Source organism: Diabrotica undecimpunctata, chromosome 3 (assembly GCF_040954645.1).
Source record: "Diabrotica undecimpunctata isolate CICGRU chromosome 3, icDiaUnde3, whole genome shotgun sequence".
NCBI classification, from domain to species: domain Eukaryota; kingdom Metazoa; phylum Arthropoda; class Insecta; order Coleoptera; family Chrysomelidae; genus Diabrotica; species Diabrotica undecimpunctata.
The window spans coordinates 86631393-86648039 of record NC_092805.1 but is presented as its reverse complement, the minus strand read 5'-3'; the positions used below and the strand labels follow the sequence as shown (position 1 = coordinate 86648039).

The 16647-nt window shown below is 32.1% G+C and overlaps 1 protein-coding gene across 1 annotated transcript in view; it reads left to right on the top strand.

Moving 5' to 3' along the window:
- The first annotated feature begins 379 nt into the window (after nucleotides 1-379).
- Nucleotides 380-16647, top strand: part of LOC140435941 (alpha-tocopherol transfer protein-like) — a 48735-nt gene continuing 32467 nt past the window's right edge. Inside the window, exons 1-3 of the mRNA XM_072524651.1 lie at nucleotides 380-584; nucleotides 12245-12404; nucleotides 13358-13616. Of these exons, the coding sequence (XP_072380752.1) occupies nucleotides 458-584; nucleotides 12245-12404; nucleotides 13358-13616 (546 nt within the window). The 5' untranslated portion in view covers nucleotides 380-457. The remainder of the gene's footprint in view (nucleotides 585-12244; nucleotides 12405-13357; nucleotides 13617-16647) is intronic.

The following is a 16647-nucleotide window of genomic DNA, read 5'->3' as shown; positions in this document are numbered from 1 at the left end:
CTCTTGCCAATCATGTCTAAAGTGTTTGAAAAACTATTAGTTTCTGCAAACAACCGCAATAGTGACTACATACCATGCCGCGATTCATATTTTTTACCTTTTATATACATTCTAGCTCCTGTTAACATCCGTATATAAAATAAACAAATCGGCATTTATATTAAAGAAAAAATATTTCTGCAAATAATAAACAACTAGAAACCTTCAAACATGTTAAACAATACAGTTTGCATTGAAAATCCTGATATTTAATTATCTTAATTCGAAAGTTATTTAAAACGCGTTCGTTAAAAAATGTCGGTGGGGTTGGAAGATAAAGTATCAAGCAGAACGACGACGACCTGCAACTGAAGGAGTTTCAACAGTCAAATTACTAGGTTCAAGGTAGTTAAACTGTACTAGTTAAAAATATTTTATACGAAGTGTGAGTTGTTTTAGTGCATTTTGGACGTGAAAGATGAATGCAGAGGAAAGAAAGGCGTTAATGCTATCGCATTTCGGAAAAACCAATAAGGACATGGAAGAAGATGTTAAGTTGATTAAAGAGTGGTTGAAGACTCAACCTCACCTGCCGGAAATTCCGAGTAAGTATTCAAATTACTGACAATTTTTCTACTGATATAATTTTTGGTTTGTATTGCAAATATTTAAAAAAATTATTTGCAATACTTTTTTTTCACCATTTCTGAAAAAAAAAACTATACACGAAGTAAAATCTTTAATATTAACGTTAACCCTTTCTGACCTGATTTTTTATATAGGGGAAAAATTTGTTTTTACAATTTGTAGTATGCAGTGGTCCTAAAAGTCATATTATATGTATATTTTTTAAAATATTTTCATTTAGTTTGGAAAAAAATATCTGCAATATTATGCACATTGGGGTGCTAGCGTAAATCAATTTTATCGATAAAGAAGAAAAACTGGCAAGATTTACTAAAACTTTTAATAAAAAAATTAAGTAAAAACACAAAAACTAGTTATTAATAAAAAATGTAAAAACTAAAATGTTTTTCAAAACGTAAAAAGACTCAAAATAGCAAAAAATCATTTTTTGTGAAATAAAAAAAAAACAGTTTCATCTTTTTTTATACAAAGGTGTACATTGCATTTATCACAAAAAAGTGAGTCTTTTTGTTACAGTTGGCATGTTTACACCTTTTTCCTCCTTTGTTTCCATCCAGTTGGGGTATATGGTCAACATAGTCATATTGAACTTCAAGAACTGGTCTAGTTTCCTCAAGGTTTAATTTAAATTTTTTTTATGCTATCGGTGGTGCTGAAGTATTTGACCTGCAAGTCAGACTTTCAGCAAGCCTCATTTTGAAATCTAAAAGTGTTAATCGGTCCATTTTTGGAATTTTTAGTGTCACATTCTTTTCGATATTCAAACCAGCTATTAGTAAGTAGATTTGCTATACTATAAGTACTATAATATAAGTACTATATATAAGTACTATAAGTAGACTTGCAGTCAAATCTACAGCATAAAAAATCATTCAGAGTCCATTTTTTTGAACGAATATAAATTCTGTACCCACTGATCATTTGATCTAATAGATCAACGGCACCCATTGAATGGTTATTAAACTTTACCACCTCAGGTCTCTCTACATCTATATACTTTTTTTCTCTTGTTCCACCGTTTAACTACATCAGTATTTCCAATTCCAACAAAGTTAAAAGCACACTCCGATTATCCATCCATTTGACTAAAACTACATCGTCATCTTTACTTGTTATTTGATCTGTAGTTCCTCTACCATTTTTTGACATTTCTTTATCGGTTTTCACAAGAGGATTGTTAAACCAATTGCCTCGAATTGTTCCAGCTGCTAAGTTTTATTTTTTTATTTTAAGACTTGAAGAAGTTGATCAGAGGAAAAGTAATTTTGGTAATATAACTTGTGCTCTTTATTATTAATTCTTTTTGTAAGATGAAGAATTATTGTAGCACCAAATCCAAATCATTTTAGCAGCTAAACATCTAAGCCAGTAGAAGCGCGTTGATATAAAACAAAATCATAAGCGATGCCAGACTTTGCGCAAAGGACAAAAATTTTCACCCCCAGGGTGTAATTTTACCCTTTGAGTATTGAATTACAGACAAATAGCCGCTAAATGGTATCATTTGTTCATCAATATATAGGTTTTCTTCTAACTTTAACTCTAAACATCGTTTCCTGATACCATCATACAAAGAACGTACTCTATAGAACTTATCGGTACAGGTATTGGGGATTGTTAAAGTATCTACACAATGTAAATTTGATTGAAGTTTAAAAAGTCTCTTGCCATTGTTTCACTAAATATATTGATATGCAAATTTTTGTGGCAATATAAACAAACTGATGAAAATTTTAGTCAACCGAATAATGTGTAAACCAAATAAACTTGTAATTTCATCTGCATATGTATTTTTTTGTTATGAAAAGTATACATGTTGGTAAAAGTGGCCATTTGCTCAAACTGCTGTTCGTCTATATATTTAGAAAAAAAAAAAATAAAAAATGAAAATGAAAAAAAAGGATCATGAGACTCTTTACTTGGGGCGTTGTAGGGGTAGGTTGTTGTTCCTCATTCCAAACCAAATCTAAAGGTTCAAAATCTTTCTTACGCCATTTTACAGATTTTTTGGTTGTTACAAGCTAAAATTGATGTAGATGGTCCATCAAATGGTAAATAGTTCTCATCAGCCTCGTGTGACCCAGATTCGTTCTCGTCATCCTCGTGTGACTCAGGGATTTTAATCTTTGTGGGCCCTGCCCTATGTGATCAGTCCCTACACGAATGTATTTTTTCTTGCCTGACGAGGGCTCTGAAATGTCAGCTTTATCTTTCTCCTCATTCCGGTATGACTCAGATAACTTATCAAGGGTAAGTCCCAGTTTATCGACACCTACACGAACTTTTATTTCTTCTTCTTCTTCTTCGGCTTTTCCCAATATGAGTTCGCCGTTTTCGTCCTCCACAGCACTCTATTCTCCCAGTCCCCTTCTCTGAGGTCTCTATCTATCATAACATTTCCGACGTATGTTTTCCATCTTTTAGCAGGTCTTCCTCTCCGTCTTCTTCCGGCGGGTCCCAGTTTAATATTCTTTTTGGCCACCTATGCTCTGGCATTCTTTGTACATGCCCGTACCACTGCAGGGCTCTGTTTTCCAACTTTTTTGTAATTGAGCATTTTACTTCCATTCTGTTCCTTATTTCCTTCGTTTTTATTCTATCCGCTCTTGTGATTTGTAGACATCTTCTCATAAAGTCCAGTTCAACTGTTCTTATTTAATTTCGTATTGTTGTTGTCATTGGCCATACTTCCGCTCCATATAGGGTAATATTCATCACTATGCTTTGAAATATCCTCTTTTTGTTTTCTTTGGTTAGAGTGTTGTTCCATATCACTCCATGAAGTGCTCTTGTGGCTTGTTTTCCCCGTGCTATTTTCATTTCTATACCTTTCATACAAGTAACATCTCGGCTAATCATTGACCCTAAATACTTAAAAGCCTTACAACTCTTAATAGTCTCTTCTTCTAAACTTAAGTTCAAATCAGCAACCTCGGGTCCAATACATAAGTATTCGGTCTTGCACATATTTATCTTGAGTCCCCAAAGTTCATATTCTTCCTTTAATTTCCTTATCATAAATTCCATATTCTCCCTGTCTTGTGCAAAAATGACTTGATCATCTGCGAAAAGTAGTGAATGTAATATATTCTCTTGTACTGGTATGCCCATTGTTCCGCATTTTCTATACCATCTTTTCAAAGCCTGATGTTACTTCTGATGTTTTTTATTTTTTTCCATGCTTCCGTTGATCTGTTATACCCTATCGTGTTGTCTACTTCTCTGCACATTCTCTCCCAGTATTTGTTTTTCTCGAGCTTTATTCTTTGTTTAACTTGTTGTCTGAGGGTAACATATCCTTCCCGTGTTCCTGGGGTTCTGTCGTTTAGCCATTTATGAAATGCACTTTTTTTTTCTTTTAATCATCTCTTCTAAGTCGTCGCTGTATTTCTCCAAATATGTATTCTTATGTTGTTCAATACCCAGCACTTCGTTTGCCGCTTTGTTTATTTTTTCCTTTAGGTGTTGATACATTTCTGTTGGGGTCCATTCTTCGTTCATCGGTAGCATATTCTGTAGCCTATTTTGATATAGTGTTCGAATGCTAAATTGTTGTAGAAGTTCTACTTTATACCTCGTATTTGCAATTTTTTGCATCTCCTCATATTTCTGGATATTGTCTTTTTGTCGTCTTCCCGTGTATATGAATTTTCCTAGCACTAATCGGTGGTTACTTGCACATTCTGCTTGTCTTTATACTCTTACATCTTGTATTATTGTTTTGCTGGCTTTTCTTACTGTTATTAAATCAATAATTGATCTTTGGTTTCTACTAGGTTTTTTTCATGTGTATCTATGTATGTTTTTATCTTATTTATTTACTTATTTATTTTAATTTCGTCTTCTCCGTCCCACGTCCGACGTCCCACTATATTTTCATCATCCTTTCCTATGTGGCTGTTAAAATCTCCAATTAGTAGAATATCTTCTTTTTCCTTTGTCCTGTCTAATACATCTTTTAGTGCATTAAAAAATCTTCCTTTTCCCTTATGGTCGCATTGTCATTCATTGCATATACTCCAACAATTATTGTTGGTTGTCCAAATATGTTCATCCTAATTTCCATTATTCGTTCATTTATTTGCTGGTAATCTTGTATGTATTTTCTCCATTTATTTTGTATTAATATTGATACTCCTTTTGCGGCTCTTTCATGTTTGTAAACTCCACTCCATATGTGTGTATATTTCCCTATAATTTCCTCTCCTGGACCTTTTTTTTTGTTTCGCTTAAGACTATTATATATGTGCCTAGTCTTTTGATTTCTGGGATTATTTCATTTTGTTTAGATGCGATTCCTTGTATATTCCACGTTCCTATTCTTATAGTCCTTTTTCTTCGCCTAAGTATCGTCGTATATCTTTGTTTCCGTCCAAAATCCAAGGCTGTGTTGACTTGGTTTTTGCATAATGGCTTTTTACGAGTGTCGGGTAGCAGGCCCGGCGCCTCAACCCCCTATTCTTCGGAGGACCATCTTCCTATTCGTTAATCAAAAATTATTTCCATATTCAATTTAGGGTCGTTATCGGTAAATCCATCCAGGGTACTGGGAGAGAAAAGGTAGGTTTGGATATGGACTGAGGGTAGGACAATGGTTTCCCCTGTATGGTATTAGGAGATAAACCAAGGATCACGTGGGCAGGGGCGCATCCCTGAAGTAGATCTGTCACCTATCGGGATCATAGATGAGTATCTACCCGCTACCCGATATCTATTTTTATTTTACTTGAGAAAATTTCTGGAATATTTTCCTCCTCATTCTCGTCGCTAAGTTCAATATCAGAAACGGTATCCAGTCAAGTCCAAAGTAAGTTAAAAACCAATGAAGTAACGCTAGTTATGGGTGACTTTAATGCCAAAATCAGTAAGGGTAGTTATGGTGAAGTAATAGGTTCATGGGGTCTGGGTGAGCGAAATGAGAGAGGAGAACGCCTACTCACATTTGCTAAGGAAGAAGAGTTGGTAATCTCCAATACACTCTTCAAATTACCACACAGAAGGTTGTACACATGGCGCTCACCCTGTGACACGCCAGAAAATCTCATAAGAAACCAGATTGACTATATATTATTAAATAAAAGATTCAAAAACTCAATAACATCAGTGAAAACCTACCCTGGTGCAGATGTTAAGTCAGACCATAACCCACTTGTCGCTAAGTTTCGTCTGAAATTAAAAAAAAATCCACAAACTTACTCCTATAAGATACGATCTCAAATAACTAAGAGAGGATGACATAAAGCAAGAAGTACGGGAATATCTGAAAAACAACATATCTAAGTCAGAAGTAGTTAATGATGTTAACTCAGAAATAAACCACTTAAAAAACATTGGAAAGGAAATATTAGACCAATACCTGCGACCGAAAAAGACAGAAAAGGAAAAACCATGGATGACCGACTACGTTGCATATCAATTTCTAGACAAAGAGATAAAAAAAAAGCTGTCAGAGAAGCTAAAAATAAAAATCTGGAAGAACAGTGTGAAGAAATCGAGATATTGGAACGTAAACACGATTCCTTTAACCTCCACAAAAAGATCAAAGAAGCAGCAGGCATCTATAAATCAAAAAGGCCGGGACACTTTACAGACGGTCATGGACCTTAACTGAAGCATCACTGAAGAGACTAGAAGCATTTGAGATGTGGTGCTATAGACTCATGCTGAGGATTTCCTGGTTAGACAGAGTTACCAACGAAAAAGTACTACATAGAATGGGTAAAGAGCGCGAACTAGTCGTAACCATAAAACGTCGCAAACTAGAATACCTGGGCCATATAATGCGCAATGAACAACGATATGACCTACTTCGGACCATACTTCAAGGTAAAGTGCATATGAAAAGAAGTCCATGGCGAAGAAGAATATCCTGGCTGCATAACCTGCTAAAATAGTTTAACTTAACCACTACCGGACTCTTCAGGGCAGCAGTCAACAAAGTCAGAATAGCCATGTTAGTGTCCAACATCCGTAACGGATAGGCACCATAAGAAGAATGATCGTATTTTCTCTCTGAAAATAAAAATATTTACATAGACTTTAGTAAATCACCTACTAAATCCCACATTTAAGGAAAATTTGAAGAAAGTTAAACAAGGAAATCAAACGAACACACAAGGAAAAGGAAGAAATAAGGAAGAGCTAAACGAAACAAAATTACGCCAACAAAGACTAAAAAAGGAATAAAAAGCCAACAATGTAATAACAAAAGGTTTGCCAGTAGTAGATACCTGCAGTTTGCTTGGATATCTGCTTTAATATATTGGCAATTATTGAAGTTACTTGTAAGATTATTTGATAGATTTGTATTATTTAAAATAAAGAAATTTTTTGTAATTCTTTACGTCTTTGATCTAAAGAATTCGCTGTTATAAATGTTTTTTCTTCACTTGAAGTAAAAAAAGTAAACTTTTATACTCCTCTTTTTATATCTGACGATTTTCTATTTTGTTTTCACTCTCCCATTAAAAACACTATTTGTGACGAAACAAAAGGATTAAATATGGACACATGCTTCACGCTAAGGTGACATTTTTGTTAACAAACAAAACAGATCTAATAATTATTGTGTTTCGACCACTTAAATAGAGGAGAGAAACAACGTTCTGCGGCAATATGATTTTTTGTTGGGAGATAGTTTCAAAAAAATAATTTAATGGCTTCTTGATTATACGAACACTAAAACATCCAGTGGTTAAGGTCATCAAAACTGCCGTCACATTCACATATAACTGTTTCTGAAAGTTTTATTTTATATAGGTATGCGTTTACTGTAGCATGTCCAAAAAGGCATTTATCGTTCTCTCGTTTCATGAAGTAGATGGAAGAGATGGATATATTTGGAAGTATGTATTTTTGCTACTGTTAATAAAGGATGGCCACTCAATTTCCCAATTAAGTTTAACGTGTTTCTTCTGAGCTATAAGTAAATCTTATTTGGGCAACTCTTTGTATTCTAGATCCACTAAGGTAGCGTCTTTAGCCAAATGGTCTATTTTTTCACGCCCTGGAATTTTGGAATGACATTTTACCCACACAAAGCTAACAATTCTTTTTAGAGTACTTAGAAGCCTTAGCTTTTCAAACACCTACACAATTAGTCTGTAGGTATATATGTGTTTGGAGAAGTGTCTTAATGTGAGGAGAATGGATTGTCAGTGGAATAAAATTATATACCTTTTGAAATATAATGTGCAATTAATTATCCATTCCAACGTTTCGAAGATGGCCTTGATAATTCAGCTGGGAATATTGAGCAATCTTATTTTAATTTGTGCTGAAAATCATACTGAATATTATCTATGTAAATGGCACAGCCGGTACCCACAGAAGATTTGAAGCCATCGCATCGGTATAAATTTTACAAGAGTGTTTACAGTCTTCCAGTCTTATCCTGTACTACTAAATCTTCCTGAACAATTAAACTATATAAACGAATTACTATAATAGGTTTATATTCATATAATATATCATAATTAGAACCAAAGAATGTAAATACTTTTTAATTAAATGAATAATGTGATAGATTGGGAAAATCAATAGCTAGAGCCGGAGTGTTTTTATTTGCCCATCATCTGTTTGTTAGATTTTTAAGAGAGAGACAACATATTTTTTGTAATACAAATACACACTATTAATATTTAAGTGAAAAACACTTGGCGTCGTCAATATAATTTTGAGCTATTATCATCATCCAGCTTTAAATGTCCACTGCTAAACTTAGGCCTCTTCCTCGCGTTTCCAACCCCGTCTATCTTGCGCCACTCTCATTCAGTTTTTATTTTGTCTTCTTAAATCGTCAGCACATTGTGTAGGTGCTCAACGCTTCTCTTATCTTTCCTTGGTCTCCATTCCAATAACCTCTTTGTCCATCGTCCATCTGTCATTCTAGCTATGTGTCCTACTCATCTACATTTTATTCTGGCTACCCTTTCGATGACGTCAGTCACCCTGGTTCTTCTCCTGACCTCTTCGTTTTTTTATTTTGCCTCGCAGTGTTGTTTCTAACATGGATCGCTCCATTCTTCTCTGTTAGTTTGGTAGCCGATGCTTTTGTTAAAGTAAGTGTTTTTGCTCCGTATGTCAACACAGGGAGAACGCATTGATCAAATATTTTTCTCTTCAGGCATGTGGGCAGCTCCCTTTTAAAAGTTTCTTTTAGTTTTCCATATGCTGCCACCCAAGACCGATTCTTCTTTTTAGTTCATGGATCTGATTATCCCTGCCAATCATAATTTCATATCCTAGATATTTATATTTATCTACGAGTTCTACTTCTTGCCCATCAATACTGATGTTCTGGTTGGGTACCAAATTTGTCATTATTTTTGTTTTAGAGATGTTTATATTTAAACCTACATTTTCTGTAGCAACGACGAGTTCCTATACCATCTCGCTTGCAGTCCTAGATCCTACTGTGACTATATCATCGGCGAAACGTAAGTTGTTTAGATATTCCCTATATATATATATATATATATATATATATATATATATTGATTTTCTTTGTCAGCCAATTCAAATTCTAAATATATAATATAATAGGCGAGTTTTCTGTCGAAGCAATCTTCAGTTTTTAAATATCTGACGGTCATTGCATCTTCGATATCTTCTCTCCATGACCGTCTTGGTCTACCTCGTTTACTTCTATTGGACGAAGTCCATTTTTCTATCTTTCAGGCATTCTCTGCAGATTTCCATACCAGGTTAGTCTTTTGGCTTCGATAGTATCTATTTAATATGCTCAGAAAATAATTCTAATAATTTAAATTCTTAAAAGCATATTTCAGCACAGTATTAAAAAGTTTAGGTGACATTGTGTCTTCTTGTCTAACCCCCGTTCTATTTTTATGCGATTAATTTTGCATACCTATAGTCTAGCCTGCTTTCTTTAAGCGCCTGTAGTATTTTCCTTAGCTCAACTGTGTCAAAGGCTTTCTGAAAATTGACAAATATTGGTACTACAGGTTTATTGTATTCCACTACTTTCTCTATTGGGGCTTTTATGCTTTGTAGATGGTCATTAGTTCCGTAACTTTTTCGGAATCCTGCTTGTTCTCTTAGCTGTTTAATCTCTAATTTTCTTTCCATTTTTTAACTATTATTTACGTTGTTATATATATATATATATATATATATATATATATATATATATATATAATATAATAATATATATACAGATATTTTAGATATTTTCAACAGCTACCATCCAAAACTAAATTTTACTATAGAAATTGAACAAAATAATAAAATAAATTTACTGGATATCACCTTACATCGCATAAACAATACAGTAAAAACCATGTGTTTACAAAAGAAACATGGTCTTCACGATATCTTAACTACAATTCTCATCATCCATTTTCCCATAAGGAGTCCGTAATTATAAGTCTTGCAGATAAATCTATACAACTAACAGATCCAAAATACAGACCAACTGCAATAAAAAAAGCAAAAGATGCCCTTCTAAAGAATGCATATCTCGAATACCTAATCGAAACTATTTTTAAATCAAGACTTAATAAATTTTATAACAACACAAATAACAACAAACCCAACAGCATCAAAACTAATTACACAACTGTTCCATATATAAAAGGTTTATCCGAACAATTAACAAATCTTTTAGACAAACATTATTATGAAACTATTTTCAAATCAAGACTTAATAAATTTTATAACAACACAAATAACAACAAACTCAACATCAAAACGAATTACACAACTCTTCCGTATATAAAAGGTTTATCCGAACAATTAACAAATCTTTTAGCCAAACATAATATAACAGTGGCCCACAAAGGCAACAACCTTTTAAATAAATATTTCACAAAACTATAAACACAAACTCCAAAACTTAAAAAATCACATGTTGTTTACGAGATACCAGGTATTAACTGTGAAAGTGTCTATATCGGTCAAACTAGTCAACTGCTTCAATTCAGAATTCGCTCTCACAAATATGACAAGAACAACGTCACTGCGCTCACAAAACATGTAAGTGAGAAGAAGCATAAATTTGATTTTGAAAACATCAAAGTTTTAAAAACAGAACAAAACAAAAAGAAGAGGGAGATATACGAATCAATAGAAATAAAAAGAAATACCAACGCAATAAATGACAAAAAACGTACAAAAAACCTAAATAAAATATATTTCAATCTATCAATCATATAATATAAATATAAATCAATAGATTTAAATAATAATAAATACACCACCATAAAAATCTCTTAAAGTCATAACATATCTCCATTTTATCTCTTTCGAAAACATCAATGATACGCTCAAATACAAATAATTATATACTAATGACAGTAAACCATGAGATATCAGATATCAACTTTTATTTGTCAGTTCATTAATGTCTGTGTCCCGTTTTACGTTTTGGTAAGTCATATATGTATACATATTTTACAATAACTGTTTGTCTTATACATGTACATTTTAGAATCTTGACAAAGGCAAGGGTTTCCTGCCGAAGCGTTGATTGCAATGGAAATTAAAATCGATCCACATGTAATATATATTTTATTGAACCTAAACCCAAGAAATACTAAATTTATATTAAATATAGTACGGTTCAATAAACTCAAAACTTATATATATATATATATATATATATATATATATATATATATATATATATATATATATATATATATATATATATAAAATAAAGTTTTATTTTGAGGTTGCAGTCATTAATGACTGCAACCTCAAAATAAAACTTTATTTTACATAACGTGTCAGTCAATAATACCTAACTACTTTATATATATATATATACATATATATATATATATATATATATATATATATATATATTCATATATATATATATATATATATATATATATATATATATATAAATATATATATATATATATATATATATATATATATATATATATATATATATATATATATATATATATATATATAAATTGATTACGTACTGTGCAGGATACAGTATAAGTATACCAAAAAAATCGATATGGCAAATTGGCACCAGTCTGCAAAGAATAGAAACGAATGTACCTAAATAGGCTTAGAATGTAAATATGTAGGCTTAAAAGCTCAAATAGGGCTATACTGATTAACAAGTAGTTGACGAAGAACAAGACCTATTGACCATATATTCACAGAATTCTTATTTTCATTAAGAGGAACATAGATACGTAGAAGAACGAAAAGTTACAAGGAAGAATAAAAATCTGTCGGGTTCTTAATAACTAAAATTGAATAGCTTATAAAAACAGTGAAACCGAGAAAAATAATTTATAAAAAATAAAAAAGGTCAACAAAAAATAGATAGTTTGTTTTATAGTTACAGTGTCAACGAGTTGGGCGTAATTTCTGTCAAATGTATTCAACTTACGATAGGTACATTATTAACCGATTTTATGAGAACGCCAAGGCTATTTGTTCCCCGTCTAAAAAAGTATATTTTTGTCAAGCCTGTCTATGGAAGGTTTCCTTTTATACATATTTAAATAAAAAAACTTTTTCTACTCATATTGTTATGCAAACCCCTGCAAAAATACGGTCCTTTTCTTCGACACTATTCTCTAATGTCGTCTCGGACTCGATTTTTTACTTATTTTTATTATTTTAGGCGATCATATTCTCGCTTCTTTTATATGGGCTAATAGATTTAGTTTGGAAAAAACAAAGCAGAGAATAGATTTGTACTACACAATTAGATCAAGTATGCCGAATATATACCAATTTGCAAATCCAAAAACTGAATTTATGAAAAGATCTAAAGAATCAAGGTAAGATGCACGTTATTTTGTTGTTTACTTATAGCTCAAAAATAACATTTATTCCAAGACTCTTACAACATCCCTACTGCTAAACTTACTAAACTTGGTGCTTCCGCTGCATTTTTAGCACTTAGTGCTTTACAAGAAATTGCAGAGAAATTGTAGAAAAACTATGTAGAGTTGGGAACAGTGTGTGAAAAACGTGTTTGTTACTGTGTGTTTAAAGCTCCGAGTTAGCTATAAAGATTTTTATTGATAAAAGTAAGTTTATTAGCAATACTCACCAACATTTATTTTGGCAATCGCCGTAGTTATTGCAAAACTTTTGATAACAAAATAAATAGTAATGTTTTTTGTAATAGTTTTTTGATAAATTAGAAGTTTTTTTAATTAAAGTGTAAACAAATTTAGGTAAATTAACCTAAAAAATGCAATCTATGGCTTACCGGCAGTAAAATAAAAAACAAACTTTTCCTCCCAGTGTCTCTAAACCGACGTAACAAACGGCTTACGACGCTTTGGGAGACACCCAGCTGGTGAGCAACTTGAGTTTGTCGCATACCAGTTGAAGGAGACCCACGGCTCTATTCATCTCGTCCAACGTTAAATATTGTCGCTGCATGGTAAAAAGACAATATCTGTAACTCACCTATTAAGCAAGAATGGTATAAAGTGACTAAAATTAAAAATAAACAAAACCTAAAAATGTCGATTTTTTTTGCATTATAAAAAACATCCTAAAACACGCATTGCTATCAGTTTTGCAATTTTTTTTTTGAGAAGAAGTGTGTGTCTGTACCAACAATTATAGTACAAGCAAATTTATATGGTCATGAAATTTCTGTCATTGGTATTGTCAAATTATTAAAATATCCTTAGACTTTTGCGCTGTGTGTATATGTAAAATTGATGGATTAGACTATATCAACAATTTGGTTCATTAACTTCGTATTTTATTTTAGCTATTTGCTTGTGTTCCCGAAAATGGTAGACGATAGATATCGAGTAACATTTGTGAAAATAAAAGATTGTATTCCAAATGACTTTGATATAATATATGGATGGGCTGCTCAAGCCCTAAATATCATGGACGTCGCATTAAGAGAACATGATAATTTAATTTTGGGTATCATTGTATTGGTTGACCAACGAAATTTCAAAATGGAGCATTTGTTGAGATTAACTCCAACAATTATAAGAGACGCTTTAGTAATTGTAGAGGCAAGTATTATTAGGTATAATTGTCTTCTTTTATTTGAACAAAAGAAATTTTAGTCCACTGCTGAGAATTATTAGCGTTAAGACATACAAAAAACAGTTAAAAACTTTTTAACAATTTGGTACAGAGTATTTACAATGTTTCAATAAAAGTTTATTAAGTGTAAATTAGTTGTAACCAAACTTTTATTGCTATTACTGATTTCACAATTTGTTCTTGTGTATTGACATCACGGATAGCCAATTACTAGATGTTTTGCTGTTATGTTTCCGAACTTCCTCACCCAGTGTGCCCTGCATTGAGTGGATGTGAAGTTAGACTCACAGTCTCATATCATTACAGATGTTTCACTGGGAGTTGAATTTAACAATTTGTACAGAATTGTGTACAGAATTTGCTATACAGTACCTACTATGTATTAATGAAAATTTTCTCAGTATAAATTAGTAGTTACCACAATTTTAATGTTTTAAAAGTGTAATTATTGTTAAAAAAATTGTTAAATCACTGATTTCACAATGTTTTCTTGTTTATTGGTAACGGTGACGTCATCTGTTGCCCAATTTGTTTAATGATGATGATGATGATGATGATAGTGAGTTTGGTATGGAATAGTCCTTGATTGTAACAAATATATATTATATATCCGGATGCATATAAATGATTATATACGAGTTCGTATATTGATTTTTGATTTAGTGACAGGAGGTGGGTTATGTTTACTGGAAGTTGCACATTACTTTTAACCAGGTTTTCATAAAATGTAGATAAGAGAGTTTATTTTTAATACGTTTAAACAGGATGACATTAATATCACACTGGGAAATATTATCGCAAGAGCACTTTCCTGATTCTATAATGTTTTTAATCTAACCAGGTGAGCAGGAACAGTATCGTGACTAGTGTTTATTCCTGTGATAGTTGCGGGTGATCGTTTGGATATGTTATAATGGAATATGTGTGGTAATTCCGTTAGGGATGGTAACGTAGGATAAATCTTGTAATAATGATTATTTGATGTATTCGGCAATATTTTCCATCTGTCTTGCCAGTTAAATTTTATTTTTTTATTATAAAAATTAATTAGATCTGTTACTGTGTAAAATATTCTTGTATACCAGAATGAGTAGAATCCTTAGCAAGCTCGTCTACTATTTCATTGCCTTTTATCCCGGTGTGTCTTTTTGCCCAAATAAATGTTACATCTTTGTTTCTCATTTTTTGTTTAATGTCACATATCGGCTCACATGTTTTATGGTTTAACTCAGTTTTATTAAGTCCGCTAAGAACTGACTTAGAGTGTGAGATGGTTACAGCATCTTGCAAATTTTCGTGCTGTAGCCAATCCAGAGCTTAACCAATAGCTATTGCTTCTGCAGTGTAAATAGAGCAATGTTAAGAAAATTTTATTTTAAATGATTTGTTATTAGAAGAAATGTATACTGCAGACCCTACCTTTTTATCGTCCAGTTTAGAGGAATCTTTGTAAATTATAGCTTTATTAGTATATTTACTCAATATGGAGTTTAACATTTATTTATTAATATACAACATTTATTTCTATGTGAATCTGAATGTTTCGGAAATATAATATTGTGTTTTTTGAGGATCGTATTAAATTCTAATTTATAGAGTGGTACAATAAAATTTGTTGAAAATGTAACCGGTAAATCATTGGTTTCCAAAAAGGCATCCGCTAATGGTGGAGAATTTTTTATTTTCTAATAATTTGTTTGCTAGATTTTGTATGGATAATTCATACAGCATACTCAGTAAGCCTCTTGTTCTGCCCCTTAATTTCAATACATATTTTGTTGCCAATAAATTTCTACGATTTTTTAATGGCATTTCATTACTTTCAGCAAATAACAGAGGGCATGGTGTTGATTTCATAGCAGCGAGTTAATATTAAACTTTTAAACTGATTACGATCTATTTTTAGTAAATGTGTATTTCTTCCTGATCCGTATAATATACATCCATAATCTTAAATCGATTACACGTAGGTCCTGTAACTTTGGAATCAGCACCCCATCTCCTGCAAGTGACACATTTAAGGAGATTGATTTTTTTCTCACATTTTTTTTACATAGTAGACATGTTTGGACCATAGTAATTTGGGATTTAGGATTATACCAAGATATTTATACTCACTAACAACAAGTATAACATATCTTGACAGGTTTAGACTATCAGAGGTACGCATCCTATGTCTAATGGCAGCTTTTTCTGGGGATATAGTTAGTTCATGGTTTTAAGTCCAATTATCCACTAGTTTCACGATGTGTTCCAGAACGGATGGAATAAATACATATATCATCGGCGTACATTTTGAGGAATCATCAAAAGTGCCGTGTATAGTGTATACTTGCCAAAAATATGTTGAGAGTAAAGATGTAGAGAATTGGGCTTAATAGAAACCCTTGTGGTAATCCTGTATGAGTTATTCTTGGACCATGTAACTGATTACTATGGTCTCTGATATATAATTTTGTGGACAACCTCAGTTCGCATAACTTTGAATGCGTTACAGTTTAATTATTAAAGTCGTAAGCGCCTTTAAGGTCTAGAAAATAAAACATGTTAAATATTTTATTTTTAGAAAAATTTTGTTATAAAGCTGTTGTTAAGTGACTTAATCGAAATCTATACTGAGTGCTTGTCAAAAGATTATAATAGTGTTCGACTGTTAGTTAAGATGATTTTTGATTATTCTTTCGAAAGTTTTTGTTATACAATATAATAAAGAAATGGGTCTATAAGATGATGAGACAGTTTTGTCTTTATTGGGTTTGATAAAAAGACATATAATTGTTTCTTTCATTTTGTCAATGTAATTTCCTTCCAGAAGCCAATCATTAAATATTTTTTCCGACGACCGTCCATTTATGATCAATTTTAACACCCTCAAAATCATTGATCAACGACCCCTATTAATGAATGATTTTCTATTAATGAACGATTTCATTATAGGCAACACAACATATATTGCTTGCATAATTAATGAATGATTTTCTATTAATGAACGATTTC